The sequence below is a fragment of the Theropithecus gelada genome, chromosome 6 (genome assembly GCF_003255815.1).
Source record: "Theropithecus gelada isolate Dixy chromosome 6, Tgel_1.0, whole genome shotgun sequence".
Lineage (NCBI taxonomy): Eukaryota > Metazoa > Chordata > Mammalia > Primates > Cercopithecidae > Theropithecus > Theropithecus gelada.
The window spans coordinates 52,862,218-52,878,646 of record NC_037673.1 but is presented as its reverse complement, the minus strand read 5'-3'; the positions used below and the strand labels follow the sequence as shown (position 1 = coordinate 52,878,646).

General features: G+C 38.2%; 1 protein-coding gene across 3 annotated transcripts in view; it reads left to right on the top strand.

Moving 5' to 3' along the window:
• IL6ST (interleukin 6 signal transducer) overlaps positions 1 to 16,429 on the top strand; it is a 56,913-nt gene that overhangs the window by 2,725 nt on the left and 37,759 nt on the right. For all 3 annotated transcript variants that reach the window (XM_025387413.1, XM_025387412.1, XM_025387414.1), the window contains exons 2-3: positions 8,622 to 8,709; positions 15,213 to 15,291. In XM_025387413.1, coding sequence (XP_025243198.1) covers positions 15,228 to 15,291 — 64 coding nt within the window. In that variant the 5' untranslated portion in view covers positions 8,622 to 8,709; positions 15,213 to 15,227. The remainder of the gene's footprint in view (positions 1 to 8,621; positions 8,710 to 15,212; positions 15,292 to 16,429) is intronic.

The following is a 16,429-nucleotide window of genomic DNA, read 5'->3' as shown; positions in this document are numbered from 1 at the left end:
TCTGAGGATATCAAGATATGTGAAACAATTACTGTGCAGCGTTCTGAATCCTATTAGGGAACGATGTGAGTACACTGAGAGCAAAGATGTTTATGAAGTGGGGGGAAATTCCATAGAAGAGATGATATTTCATAAGCAGTTTGTAGTGCACAGCAGTCAGAGGCAAGGAATAATACATGTAGAAGCACAAACTGAAAGAACAGGTATGTTAGAGGAAGTCTAGTGGTTTGCTGAGTCTACAGGGATGGTTAGTAGGGAGTGATGAAAGATAAGACCAAATTATAAATGGCGTGGTGTGGTCAAGCAAAATGAGGAGCTTAAATATTTGCTTTGCAATTTGGAAGCTACAAGAATGATTTCAGCATGATTGGAGTAAAAGCTAGATTGCTTGCAACTGCAAGCAGTTCTCTCTAGAAGTATAGTAGTAAGGTAGCTCGAGGGAGAAGTCAGAGGAAAGGATTTTTTTTTTTTTTTTTTTTTAGAATAGAGAAACTTGAATATTGGAAAAGATAGATTGGATAGGCACACCAAAGCCAAAATTTTAGGTTCTTAAATAGTTAAAATATTTGGCATTATTATTCACCCTTTAAAAAGCTGTTGAGGAAAAGAATGACAGGTTTAGTTATGTTTTAGAGAGAGTGATCCACCAACAATGTTGAGAATGCTTGGGAGGGGGGAAAACAACCGGAAGCAGGAACACAGATGAAATTAGTGAGTTGATCAATGTCCAAATTAGGTTAGTTTGTGGTAGAGGGTAAAAAGAAGAGACGGGTGGAAAAGATATTATGGGAAAGAAGACAAGATAAGATTTGTAACTGAGAAAAGCTAAAATGTACGGGATAAGTGAGAGAAATAATGGACTCCACTGACTTAGGCAATTGAAGAGGATAAGTTGTTTGTAGATAGGGAAAAACGGTAAGTCCTTGTGACTTTTTAAAGTGTGTGGGCATTCATCCCATTACTGGGCATATACCCAAAGGATTATAAATCATTATGCTATAAAGACACATGCACACGTATGTTTATTGCGGCACTATACACAATTGCAAAGACTTGGGACCAACCCAAATGTCCATCAATGATAGACTGGATTAAGAAAATTGGCACATATACACCATGGAATACTATGCAGCCATAAAAAAGGATGAGTTCATGTCCTTTGTAGGGACATGGATGAAGCTGGAAACCATCATTCTGAGCAAACTATCGCAAGGACAGAAAACCAAACACCGCATGTTCTCACTCATAGGTGGGAATTGAACAGTGAGAACACTTGGACACAGGGTGGGCAACATCACACACCAGCCTGTCGTGGGGTTGGGAGATGGGGGAGGGATAGCATTAGGAGATACACCTAATATAAGTGACGAGTTAACGGGTGCAGCACACCGACATGGCACATGTATACATATGTAACAACCCTGCACGTTGTGCACATGTACCCTAGAACTTAAAGTGTTAAAAGAAAAGTGTGGGCATTTATGTGTATATGTGTTCATGAGCATGTATCTGTGTGTATTGGTTTTAGACCTCTTAAATTGATAAGACTCGGAGACAGAATAAGAAAATGAAATGTAACTGGAATTAAAAGAAAGATCCAAGCCAGAATTCTTGAAATTATTTTGTTTGAAGGTAGTAGTTGAAGTCATATGTCTTCAAAGAAGTTGGTATTTAAAAAGAAAAGTTGATGCCCAATACTTTTATCTTTTGCTGCCTTCATAGCCCGGAGATAAAAGCTAGCAGAGAATTCAGTAAAGGAGACAAGAAAGAGGATAAAGGAAAGAATTCAACTACATTATTTGGTTACATAGAAACTGATGTAGCTCTGGCCGGGCGCAGTGGCTCACGCCTGTAATCCCAGCACTTTGGGAGGCTGAGATGGGCAGATCACGAGGTCAGGAGATCGAGACCATCCTGACTAACACGGCGAAACCTGATCTCTACTAAAAATACAAAACTTAGCCGGGCGCCTGTAGCCCCAGCTACACGGGAGGCTGAGGCAGGAGAACGGCGGGAACCCGGGAGGCGGAGCTTGCAGTGAGCTGAGATCGGCCACTGCACCCCAGCCTGGGCGACTGAGCGAGACTCCGTCTCAAAAAAAAAAAAAAAAAAAAAAAACTGATGTAGCTCTTATTCACAGTCAATCAACTAACTAATTTCTTATTAAATCTTACTAAGATATACCAGATAGCCACAGTTTAAAAAAAAAGACTGTAGCCATTTTGACTATGTATATCACAAGTGTTTCTGAAGCCTTTCACAACTGTTGTTTTGTACCATTGATTTAATTGTCTATTCATTTGCCAATCAGTGCTATGTTTACCTTTAGACTTTTTTTTTTTTTTTTTTTTGCGAGACCTCTTTTTTGAGACAGAGTCTTGCACTGTCACCTGGGCTGGAGTACAATGGCACAATCTTGGCTTCTTAGTTTACTGCAGCCTCTGTAGCCCAGGCTCAAGTGATCCTCCCACCTCAACTTCTTGAGTAGCTGGGATTACAGGCATGCGTCACCATGCCCGGCTAATTTTTTTTTTTTAATTTTTTATAGAGATGGGGTTTTGCCATGTTGCCTAGGCTGGTCTGAACTCCTGGGCTCAAGAAATCTACCTACCTCAGCCTCGCAAAGTGCTGGGATTACAGGCGTGAGCCACTGCATCCAGCCTTCTGTTACATTTTCTAATTAGTTATTACTGGTATATAGGAGAGCTTTTTTTTTTTTTTTTGGAGACGGAGTTTTGCTCTTGTTGCCTGGGCTGGAGTAAAATGGCGACATCTCGGCTCATTGCAACTTCCCCCTCCTGAGTTCAAGTGATTCTCCTGCCTCAGCCTCCTGAGTAGCTGGGGTTACAGGCATGTACCACCACTCCCGACTAATTTTTATTTTTAGGAAAGACGGACCCCATGTTAGTCAGGCTGGTCTGGAACTCCAAATCTCAGGTGATCTGCCTGCCTCGGCCTCCCGCAGTGCTGGGATTATAGGCATGAGCCACCGCGCCAGCTGGAGAGCTATTTTTTGATGATGTTTTGTTTGACTACTGTGTTAAATTCTTAATAGTCCTAATAGTTTGTCATGTGATTCTCAATCTTTCTTGATAGATTATCATATCATTCACAATTTATTTTCCGTTTTTAGATCTTATTTATTATATTTTTGCTTAAGCCCTTTGGAGCAGTGGTGAATAAGTGATGACTTCAAGCATCTTGTCTGAATCCTGACATTAATAGGAATGCTTCTGATTTTTATCTGTAAACCTATAGATGCTTATTATAGGTTTCTTTCTTCCTTTTTTTTTTTTTTTTGGAGGCAGAGTCTCACTCTGTCACCCAGGCTGGAGTGTGATGGTGCAATCTCAGCTTACTGCAACCTCTGCCTCCCGGGTTCAAGCAATTCTGCCTCAGCCTCCCAAGTAGCTGGGACTATAGATGCCCACCACCATGACCAGCTCATTTTTGTATTTTTAGTAGAGACAGGGTTTCACCATATTGGCCAGGCTGGTCTGACCTTGTGATCCACCCGCCTCAGCCTCCCAAAGTGCTGGGATTACAGGCGTGAGCCACCATGCCTGGCCTTATGGGTTTCTTATAGTAGTACCTGTGGCAGCAGCAGCAAAAGCTGCACTAATAATAACAGCTGTTAACCTTTTATTGAGTAGTTACAATGAGCCAAATGATTCTAAGCGCTTTATGTATATTGAGTTATTTAATCATAACATTCCAAGATGGGTAGGTGGTGGTGGTACCCCATTTTTACAGATAAAGGAAATAAAAGTGAAGGCTATTTAAAAACTTGCCTAAGATGTTAAAATATAGGGCCTGAAATTTGAACAGGCAATCTGGTACTACAGTTCCTGTATCTTCTTTGTTATCCTTCACCAAGGTAAGGATGGTCTCTTTCAGTCTTAGTTTTCTGACACTTTGTTGTTATTTTTAAGTTTTAAATGAACAGTTGTTGAATGTTGAGTGTTATCAGATGCTTTTCAAACATCTGTTGGAATGACCCTGTCATTTTCCTTTGATCCGTTAATATAGTAATTAGCAGTATCTTTTCTCACTTGGAACTGTGCTTGTTATTTTAGGCTAAATACTTCTTAGCATTCACACTTTGGTTTTGTTTTCAAATCTATTTAGGCTTTTCTCTACCCACACTACAAAAAAATGTTAAAGGCAGTTTTTCAGGCCAAGGAAAGTGATACCAGATGAAAATATGGATCTATAAAAAGAAATTAAAAGCTCTAGAAATGGTAACCACATGAGTAAATATGTGACAGTCTCATTCTGTCACCCAGGCTGGAATGCAGTAGTGCAACCACAGCTCACTACAGCCTCGACCTCCAAGACTCAAGCAGTCCTCTCACTTCAGCCTCCTAAGTAGCTGGGACAATAGGCATGCACCACCACAACTGTCTAACTTTTTATTTTTTGTAGAGGCGGGAGTCTTACTATATTGCCCAAGCTGGTCTTAAACTTCTGGGCTCAAGTGATCCTCCTGCCTTGGCCTCCCAGAGTGATGGGATTACAGGTGGGAGCCACCAATGTGAAGTTTTAATATATGCAAAAGTAAAATGTATGCTAAAATAACACAAAGGTCTGAGGGGAGAAATGGAAGTATACTATTGTATACTATGCATGAGGTGACATAATATTACTTGAAGATAGATTGTGAGAAGTTAAAGATGTACACTATAAACCTAAAGCAACCAATAAGAAAACAAAGAATTATAGCTTATTATAATGCTAACAAGGAAAAGAAAATAAAAAATAATGAACAAAAATAAGTGCAGAAAAGTAAATAGGAACAAAGAACAATCAGGTAGAAAACAAATATGAAGCTGATAGCTTTAAACCTAATCATATCACAAATTATATTAAATGTAAATGGTCTAAACATCCAATTGAAAAGCAGAGATTATCAGATTGGCTACAATCACATGCAGCCTCCCCCCTACCTGTGCCACTTAAATATGAAGAAACATACAGATTAAACAAAAAAGAATGGGAGAGGATATATCATGATAACACTAATCAAAATAAGACAGAATTGGCTATAGTAATATCAAAGTAGATTTGAGAGAATATTGCTAGTGGTAAAGAAGGGTATTTCCTAATGATAAAGGGGTCAATTTATCAAGAGGATCTACCAAATAACATAGGTTCAAAACACACAGGGTAAAAACTGCAAGGAGAAATAAATACACAGTTATACTCAGGGATTTCAATATCCCTTTTGAACAATGATAGTCAGAAAATCAGTAAGGATATCTAAGATTTGAACACTATCAACCAAATTCATGTGATGGCCATTTATGTAACACTCTACCAGCAACAGCAGTGCTTTTTAAGTGCACACAGCATATTGATTTCAAGATTTATAAGGCTACAGTCATCACGAAAGTGTGGTGGTAGCATTTAAATAAGCAAATTGATCAGTGGAACAAATGGAGTAGGAGTCAGCCTACCTTCTGTTTTCGTAAAGTGCTGTTAGAACACAACCACCCCTGTTTGTTTATGTATTTTCTATGGTTGCTTTTGTGTCATAACAGTAGATTGGTAGCTCCAGTAGAGACCTTATGGCTCACAAACCTAGAATATTTACCCCCTCGCTCATACATGAAAAGCTTGCCCACCCTGGAATTGAGAGTACCCAAATAAACCCACACCTATGTGAACAGCTGATTTTTAACAAAGGCGCAAAGGCAATTCACTTGAGAAAGGATAGTTTTTTCAACAAATAGTTTTGAAATAATTATCCATATATATATAAAATAACTCAAATTTCAGCTTGACACCATACATAAATATTAACTTAAAATAATTGAGACCTAAATGACTCTAAAACTATAAAACATAGGAAAAAACCTTTTTGACTTTATTTTTATTTTTTTTTTTTTTTGAGAAGGAGTCTCACTTTGTCACCCAGGCTAGAGTGTAGTCGTGCTATGTCTGCTCACTGCATCCTCCTCTGCCTCCCGGGTTCAAGCAACTCTCCTGCCTCAGCTTCCTGTGTAGCTGGGACTACAGATGTGCACCACCATGTCTGGCTAATTTTTTAAATATTTTAGTAGAGACAGGGTTTCACCATATGCCCAGGCTGGTCTCGAACTTCTGAACTCAGATGATCTACCCACCTCGGCTTCCCAAAGCGCTGGGATTACAAGTGTGAGCTACCGCGCCGGGCCCTTTGTGATTTTAGATTAAGCAAAGACTTCTTAGATACATCAAAAACACAAATTGATGAATTGAACTTTATTAAAATTAAACCTCCTGTTCTTCAAAAGACACTGTTAAAAGAATGAAAAGGCAAGCATACAAAAAAAGAATGCAAAAATCCATTTTCTAATAAAGGCCAGAGTATCTTCTTAGAACTTTCAAAACTTAATAAGAAAACAGGAAACCCAGTTGATCAATATGTTTGAACAGACACATCACCAAAGAAGATATAGCCAAGCACACACCTGCCATAGGGCCTAGCCATTCCACTCTTCACTTACCTTTTATTTTGGGGACATAGACTATGTGTTAGTTTCCTAGGATCTGCTGTGATAGAGCATCCCTTTGTTACAGTATCCCTTATCTGAAATAGTAACAGAAGTATATTGAATTTTGGATTTTTTTTTCAGATTGTGTTATATTTGCATTATATACTTACAGTTGAGCATCCCAAATCCTAAAATCTGAAATCCAAAATGCCAGAGTGCAAAACATTTTGGAATTAGAGCATTTCAGTTTTCAGATTTGGGATGTTCAACCTGTACCACAGATTGGGTGACTCAAAGTAACAAATTTATTCTCTCAAGGTTTTGGAGGCTAGGACTTAATGTAACACAGAAACTCTTTCATGTTTCTGTGAATCTTCCTTTGCCTCTCCTAGCTTCTGGTGGTAGCCATCAGTCCTTGACATTCCTTAGCTTACAGCTGCATAACTCCGATGTCTGCCTCTGTATTCACATGGTATTCTTCCTGGCTCTGTCTCTTTAAAGACACCAGTCATATTGTACTAAAGGCCTATTATCCTCCAATATAACATCCAATTAAATCTGCCCATAGAGTAACATTTTGTGGTACTGGGGTTAAGACTTCAACATATCTTTTTGGGGGAACAATTCAGCCCGTAACAAACAACAAGAAAATTAAGTTAATTGTATTGTATTTAGAACAGGGGTTGGCAAACTATAGCCCATAAGCCAAATCCAGCTGCGGCCATTTTTGTAAATAAAGTTGCATGGGAATATAGCTATGCCCACTTAATATTTACATATTGTGTATGGCTGCTTTTGTACTTTAATAATGGAGTTAACTAATTGCAAGAGAGAACTTAAAGCCCGCGAAGCCTGAAATATTTATTATCTGGCCCTTTATAGAAAATGTTTGCTAGCGTGTTTTAGAAGGTGTTAAGTGTTGTAGGAAAAAAACAAACAAACAAACAGGAAAGGGGTGTAGGCAACACAGGGTGGTTAGGGAAGATCTCTATGAGGAGGTGAATTTGAGCAAAGGCTACAAGGAATTATTCCATATATATTAGTATTTACTTAGGAAGATGTCCACTATATAGTGTTAAGTGAAAAACGTTATAAAACATTTCTCACTTAATATGATTTCATCTTTGTAAAATAGGAAAGTGTATATTTATACAATATAAAGTTATACATGTACAGAAAATTTTGCAAGAATATCCACCAAAATGTTCATAGTGGTTATCTCTTGGTGGGATTATAGTGCACTTTCACATGGCATTTTTTCAATTTCTTTTCGTTAGACATTTAAAAAATATTTTTATAAATTTAATTCCTTATGTGTTATTAAGTTATATCAAAGGCTTAATGTGTATGAAACAATAATGGAAGATTCAACTCCTTGCCTAAGTTTCAAGTTACTTCAAAGAGGAGCACTAGTACTTAAGCTAGAATTCAAGTGAACAAATCTTAAAATGAATTTTTATCTCTGGTTACATAGAATAGTTGTTAGCAGGCTTAATTTAGTGCTAGTAGAAGAAAAAAGATGTGATTGTTAAAGAACTCCTTCTGTCATGAATGTTCCTTTCATGTTTCTGTGACATTACATAGACATCAGGGAAGTTTGCATTAGGTGTGGGTGAGCCAATAATGTTTGCAAGTATATATCAAATCATAGCAGTATGGCTGGGCATGGTGGCTTATATCTGTAATCCCAACACTTTGGGAGGCTGAGATGGTCACATCCACTTGAGCTCAGCCTGGGCAACATGGCAAAACACTATCTCTACTAAAAATAAAAAAATTAGCTAAGCATAATGGTGCCACGTATAGTCCCAGCTACTTGGGAGGCTGAGGTGGGAGAATTACCTGAGCCCAGGAAGTTGAAGCTGCAGTCAGCTGTGATTGTGCTACTGCACTGGAGCCTGGGTGATGGGAGTGAGACACTGTCTCAAAAAAAAAAAAAAAAAAAAAAAAAGCACTAGGATATTTGAATACTCTTATACAAGTGTTTATGGGTTTATTTTATTCTGAAGCTCAGAACATATCTAAAGTGGGATACTTACTGCAAACCCGAAAGCCTAAGAGCAGACGGGGATTTTAAAAGTATACATATTATGTAATAAAATTATCAAAGCCAGCCTTCTGAACAAGACTCTCCTCTCTTTACAGTGAAACCCAATGGAAAAAGCATGACATTTAGAAGCAGAAGACTTAGCTTCAAATCCCTACTCCTTCACTTAGTGATTTTGTGATTTGGGTAAGTAATTGGTCTTGTCTGAATTTTTGATTTTTTTGTTTTGTGAAGTTCCAATAAATAATCCCTGCCCTACTCACCTAATTCTTTAGGATATTAGGAGACTAAAGTAAAATAATTTATTTGAAAACATTTTGTGTAATATAAAATAGTATCTTAGTGTTAATTGTTATGAACTCATAATTGATACTAATGGAAGAGAACAGAATGTGGATAATTGGATAATTTAAAAACTAATAATTAGTTAATTTAGTGTAGGTATTACCAATTTCTGGCAATTCATTCACAGTAACACTGTACCGTGAAAGATATATAGAAATTTTCTTCATCTTGATCCCCACTCAACTTACTCATTCAACAAGCATTATTTGGCCTTTCTATTTGGCAATTTTAGTTCATATACTATTCTACAATTGTAATAGTAATGTTACCATAGTAATAAAGTTTATATTGACATACAATGTAATTTTCACCTGCAATGTAAATCTAAGTATATTCATGCTTTTTATTTCATCCTTAGGTTAAGTTAGAAAATGAAAAAAAAAATCACAATCCATAGGTGACGAAAATAATTTATAAGGTTTTATAAAAACCATTAAATATTTATCAATTGTAACTCTACTGCTTTTTCTCCCACTTGAGAAAATATGTGGAAATGAAACGCGAATGAACAACTATAGGGATAATCTTGAATTTGTTCTATTTTAAGTAAATCATTTATAAACTTTGTTTCTCTAACATTAAAAGTAGCAATACTTGTTATACATGGTCTAGCTCCTTTCTGCACACTACCATGTTATATCACCATAGTTGAGGAATGATTACAGCATTTGGTTTTCAGAAATAATCTTTCCTGTATTTATGGTTACTAGTTAGGTTTTGGCTTCATAGAAGCTTCTCAAGTAACCTGCAGATTTCAAGGAAGGATAGTGTATACAATGTATGGTTATAATATATGCCTAGAAAACTCTGCAAGAGGTGAGGCAATAGTGCTATTAATAGAATTTTAAATTAAGTATTGGTGTCACCAGAAGGAAAGGAGGGAAAAAGTAAGCAAAGTACTGTCAATTCTGTCTTTTTTTTTTTTTTTTTTTTTTTTTGAGATGAAGTCTCACTCTGTCGCCCAGGCTGGAGTGCAGTGGCGTGATCTTGGCTTACTGCAACCTCCACCTCCTAGGTTCAAGTGATTCTCCTGCCTCAGCCTCCTGAGTAGCTAGGACTACAGACACACGCCACCGTGCCCGGCTAATTTTTGTATTTTTATTACAGACGGGGTTTCACCATATTGGTTAGGCTGGTCCTGAACTCCTGACCTTGTGATCCGCCTGCCTCGGCCTCCCAAAGTGCTGGGATTACAGGCATGAGCCACCGCCCCCGGCCATAATTCTGTCAATTTTTAAACAAGCCCCAAGTGAAGTTAACTGTATTGCATAAAATATTTTATATAGTGTTACTGTGTCTTCGTCTCTTAGGTTTGGACTATGAAATCAAGTCCCATAATAGATGTTTCTTCATCACCTCTCCATGACAATCTTTTAAAAATTAGGAAAGATTACTTTCTAAATGTGAAATGTGAAATCTACCTTTGCCTAGTTCCCTTTACTTGTGTTCCATGGTACTACTCAAACAAATCTAATTGCTTTGAAGTAATCATAAATTCTTCATGGACCTCTTGTTCTGGAGCAGCTTTGTTGCAAGAATATAGTACATTTGGTTTAGCACAGTGGCTGGCACCTGTAATCCCAACACTTCAGGTGGCCAAAGAAGGAGGATCGTTTTAGGCCAGGAGTTTGGGACCTGCCTGGGCAACATAGTAAGACCCCCGTCTTTACAGAAAATTTTTTAAAAAATTAGCTGGGCATGCTGGCAAGCTATTACATGATTAGGGAGTGCATAAAATCAAGTTAGTATGTATATTTAATAAAACAATATTGTGTTCCAAGTGTAGAACTAGGAAGCCATTTCTCAAGAAGAGTTAATAGTTTTATTTAGAAGAAAAAAATTACACATTAAGTATTTTGTCTTTAATAATTTTAGCTTTTCTTTTAGGTTCAGAGAGTACATGTGCAGCTTACATGAGTATATTGTGTGATGCTGAGGTTTGGAGTACAATTGAACTGTCACCCAGTTAGTGAGCATAGTACCCAATAGTTTCAACATTAAGTATTTATTTATTTTATTTATTTTTTGAGACAGAGTTTCACTCTGTTGCCCAGGCTGGAGTGCAGTGGCGCCATCTCTGTTCACTGCAACCTCCGCTTCCCGGATTCAAGCGATTCTCCTGCCTCAGCCTCCCAAGTAGCTAGGATTATAGGCGCCCGCCCAGCTAATTTTTGTATTTTCAGTAGAGACGGGGTTCACCATGTAGGCCAGGCTGGTCTAGAACTCCTGACCTCAGATGATCCACCCATCTCGGCCTCCCCAAAGGCTGGGATTACAGGCGCGAGCCACTGCACCTAGCCAACATTAAGTATTTTTTAATTTAAATTTATTTTTTGCATAAGTACTAAAGATTCACATGGTCAACATTCGAAGGCTGCAGAGTATATGGTGGAAAGTCTCCCTCCCACCCTGATCTCTCAAATACCCTGTCACAGCCAGTATTTGAACTTTTATCCTCCTAGAGATAGTGTATGCATATATAAAGAAACGAATGTGTGTTTTGTTTTCTTGTGTGTTATTTTGCCCGCAAATAACAGCATATGCATTGTTCTGTACCTTAACAATGTAACAGTGTATTTTAGATAACTTTATGTTTCTGTACATATAGAGCGTCCTCCTTTTTTTTTTTTTTAATGACTACAAGTATTTACATTTACTTGGTTTTGGTGTACCATAATTTAGTGTCCCATCATAATTAGGTTTTTTCAGTCTTTTACTATTAAAAACAATGCAGTGAATAACTTTGTACCTGTGTTATTTTATTCATATCTATAGGATAAAGTAGAATCATTAGATTCAAATGTGTGTGTTTTAATTTTGATTGATACTGCCAAACTGGCTGTCTGCCTTGTTTGGGTAGAGCTTTTTTCTTTGTTTTTAAGTGAAGTCTAATTTACAAACAACAAAACTGATAGTTTTTAAAGTGCACAATGTATTGGGAAGCCTATGCCAATTTACACTATAACCTGTAGTGTGTAACAATACTTTTATTGCTTAGTTTCATAACACCCTGTTGATACCTTTTGGGTTTTTATATTTTACCAACAATAATATGTAAGAATGGTATCAGGATGATTTTTGATTTGTTTACCTTTTTTTACATACTGTAAAATAGAACTCATAAGTGTACAGCTCAGTGAGTTTATCACTGTCCAGATCAAGATAAAGAACATGGTCGGCACCCAGAATGTCCCCTTTTATAAAAATACACTTCCTCACAAAAAACAACGGCTCTAACCTCTCACCAAACATGGTAGACTTTTGCCTCTTTTTGAACTTCTATCAAATAAATCATGCAGAGCATACTTTCTTGCCTTTTTTCTCTTTTTAAATTTTTCTGTAGAGTCAGGGTCTCACTATTTTGTTCAGACTGGCCTCAAACTCCTTGCCTCAAGCAGTCCTTCCCCCCAGCCTCCCAAAGTTCTGATAGTATAGGTGTGGGCCACTGCGTCCAGCCTGTCTGAGTTCTTTCATTCTGTATTATATGTGCGATTCATCCATGATGCATGTATCTGTTACTCTTTTTCATTGCTGTGATTCAGTTACTTGAATATAGCGTAATTCGTCCTAGTGTTTAAATAGATATTTGGTTGATTTTATTTTTCATCTATTTTGAATAAAACTTCTGTAAACATTCTTGTACATGTCTTTGGAGGTATTAAGCACTCATTTCTTTTGGCTCTACCGTATCTGGGCAGATTTTGTTTTTAAGGTCTAATTTATAAACAATAAAATTCACCATTTTTTAGTTACAACTTGATAGGAAACCCATGAGTCTAACATTTCTGCATTTCTTATCAGCAAAAACCCTGATGGCTGCCTTTTTTCTGAACTTTGTTTTGAGACGGAGTCTTGCTCTGTTGCCTAGGCTGGAGTTCAGTGGCGTGACCTCAGCTCACTGTAACCTCCGCCTCCCGGGTTCAAGCAGTTCTCTGCCTCAGCCTCCTAAGGAGCTGGGATTACAGGCGGCCGCCACCACGCCTGGCTAATTTTTGTATTTTTAGTAGAGACGGGGTTTCACCATGTTAGTCAGGCTGGTCTTGAACTCCTGACCTCATGATCCACCTGCCTCAGCCTCCTAAAGCGCTGAGATTATAGGCGTGAGCCACCGTGCCCGGCCAACTTAACTTTTTAAAGAATGTTGGAAGGTAGACTCTCAGAGCCATGAAGCAAAGGACAGGTTTACTTACAGTCTTCAAAGATAGAGATAATGTCTCCCTCTAGAGTAAACGGCAGATATGCTTCCTGCACATTTTTCAAGTCTGGGGTTACTTAAGGTCTGTCTGTCTTTCCTGTGAAATAGCCTGTTCAGGTGTCATCTGACTTCACAACGCCCTGTGACAGTTGGGACTCAAGCAGCTGGCACAAGAAAATGCTGATACTCTGACTACTGTTATGAGTAATACAGTCCTTTGTCTCTGACTCAAAAATGTCATGCCTTTTGCCAGTATCCATGACACTGTGGTAGGCTGATTTGTTAGCTTGAAAGAAAGGTAAAATCTCAGTGCCTTTGAAATAGTTGACACAGGATTCAGTGAATTTTGACAAATGTAGTCGTTTTTTTTTTTTAAATAGAGTCTCTCTTTGTTGCCCAGGCTGGAGTGCAGTGGTGCGATCTCAGCTCACTGCAGCCTCTGCCTCCCAGGTTCAAGCAATTCTTCTGCCTCAAGCCTCATGAGTAGCTGGGACTACAGGCATACACTACCACACCTGGCTTATTTGTGTGTGTGTGTGTGTGTGTGTGTGTGTGTGTGTGTGTGTGAGAGAGAGAGAGAGAGAGAGAGAAAGAGAGAGAGAGAGAGACAGGAGTCTTGCTCTGTTGCCCACACTGGAGTCCAGTGGCGTGATCTAGGTTTACTGAAACCTCTGCTTCACGGGTTCAAACGATTCTCCTGCCTCAGCCTCCTGAGTAGCTGGCATCACAGACAACTGCCACCATGCCCAGCTAATTTTTGTATTTTTAATAGAGACAGGGTTTCACCATGTTGGCCAAGCTGGTCTTGAACTGCTGACCTCAAGTGATCTGCCCACCTCTGTCTCCCAAAGTGCTGGGATTACAGGCGTGAGCCCCTGCTCCCTGCCAAATGTATAGTCTTATAGTTACCACCACAATCAAGTCATAGACTATTTTTATCACTCCAGATTTCCTTTATGCCCCTTTACATGTGCCGCCTCTACCTCAGCCCTAGGCAACCCTGGATCTGCTTTCTGTCACCTTAGTTTTGCCGTATCAAGAATTTCCGAGGCACAGTGGCACAATGACTCATGCCTGTAATCCTAGCACTTTGGGAGGCCGAGGCAGGAGGGTCACTCGAGCCCAGGAGTTTGAGACAGCCTGGGCAACATAGTGAGACCCCCATCTCTTAAAAAAAAAAGAATTTCCTGTAAATAGAGTTATACAATATATAGCCTGTTGTGTCTGGCTTCGTTTATTCAGTGTAATGCTTTTGAGATTCATTTATACTACTGCATCTATCACTAGTTCATACTCTTTTTGTTTGTTTGTTTGCTGATTAGTATTCTATGCCTCTACCACTGTTTGGATGTGTGTTTATACATTCAGCATTTGGTGGGCATTTGGATTGTTTCCAGTTTGCGACTTAAGAATAAAGCTGCCGTGAACATTTGAGTATAAGTCTTGGTGTGGGCATATGTTTTTATTTTGGGGAGTACACTCTTTGGAGTGGAAATACCAAGTCTTATGGTGTGCTTTTAACTAGGTAACAAACTACCAAATTGTTTACCAGAGTGTCTGTATCATTTTGCATTCCTATCTGAATAGTTACAATTTTTAATCTCTCATTTTGAGTGAGGTTGAAAGTATCTTTTCGTATGCTTGATTTACTTGTATTTCCTTTTCTATAAACTATTCAAATCTTTTTGCCTGTTGTTCTATTAGGTGATAGAATTTTTTAGTGATTTGTAGGCATTCTTTATATATCAGGGAAAATTTTTGACCGTGCTATGAATTACAGACTTCTTTTTCCATTTGTCAGGTATCTTTTAAGGAGACGTATTATGGTGAGTTTTGCCATGTAGAAATTTGTCACTCTGAAGTTCTTAACCTCACAGTTATTTACTAATACAGGACTTCACGTAAGAAACAAGATATCTCTTTTAATTAACCTTAAAGTATAGATTATGTTTTCTAGCGGTATTTTCCGTAGCCATAACTTCAGTGGGAATAAAGAAAAATAATGTGAAGACTTAAGTTTTCTACATTCGCGTAAGAATGTTACCACCTTTTAGAAACATAGCTACAGCATGGAAACGAGATTGTATCTTAAATTATGTGTATATAAGAGAAAAAACATTAAAAGTAATATTACATGTGTCTGTTGCAGAAATATCCGCACAAGATGTTGACGTTGCAGACTTGGGTAGTGCAAGCCTTGTTTATTTTTCTCACCACTGAATCAATAGGTAAGGTTCATGAAATACCCTATCTTCTAACTTCACAAATTAGGTATATATATTTTTATATTATTATATAATTAAGCTTATGTTTAATTATTAATTATGTTCATATATTCTAGGATAATCGAGAGAATAATATCTTAAATTGATTTTAATAAAAATATTCTCAATAATGTTTTTGTATAATTTGAGTTGTTAACAGTCATTCAGTAATCTTAAATGCTGTATATCAATACTAATAACTTTAAAATGGGGAAGGAAAAAAGTGTGTGGGTTGTTCTGTTTTTCAGTAAATAGGAGAAAATTTGTTAAATCTTGTTAAATTTTACATTATTCATACTACATGCTCTTTAAGTATTGACGGGCTGCTTTCTTGCGTCTCTTAAGTCCTCGTCCCCAAACTACAGTTACCCAGATATCCAGTCATTCTATAGGATCTGGCTTTTAACCCTGTGCATGCTGATTACCCTACTGATTCTTCACTTAGTTGCCTGTATTACATTTAAAATAGAATACTGGCTGGGCATGGTGGCTTACACCTGTAATCCCAGAACTTTGGGAGGCATAGGCAGGAAAATAACTTGAGTCCAGGAATTCAAGACCGGCTTGGGCAACAAAGCAAGGCCCCATCTCTTTTTTTTTTTTTAAATTAGCCAAGTGTTAGTCCATTTTCAAACTGCTATAAAGAAAGACCTGAGACTGGGTAATTTATAAAGAAAAGGTTTAATTGACTCACAGTTCTGCAGGCTGTACAGGAAGCATGGTGGCATCTGCTTCTGGGAGGCTTTGGGAAGTAGCCAATCATGGCAGAAGGCAAAGGGGTAGTGAGGCATCTCACATGGCGAGAACAGGAGGAAGAGAGAGAGAAAGGGAAGGTGCTACACACTTTTAAATGACCAGAGCTCACAAGAACTCATTCCTCATCCACAATCTCGAGGCAGTATCAAGTGAGAAATCCACCCCTATGATTTAATCACCTCTCCACCAGGCCCCACCTCCAACACTGGGAATTATGATATGACATGAGATTTGGGTGGGGGCACAGATTCAAACCATGTCACGCCTCTAGTCCCAACTACTCTGGAGGCTGAGCCAGGAGAATCATGAGCCCTGGACCTCGAGGTCACAGTGAGCCATGGTCATG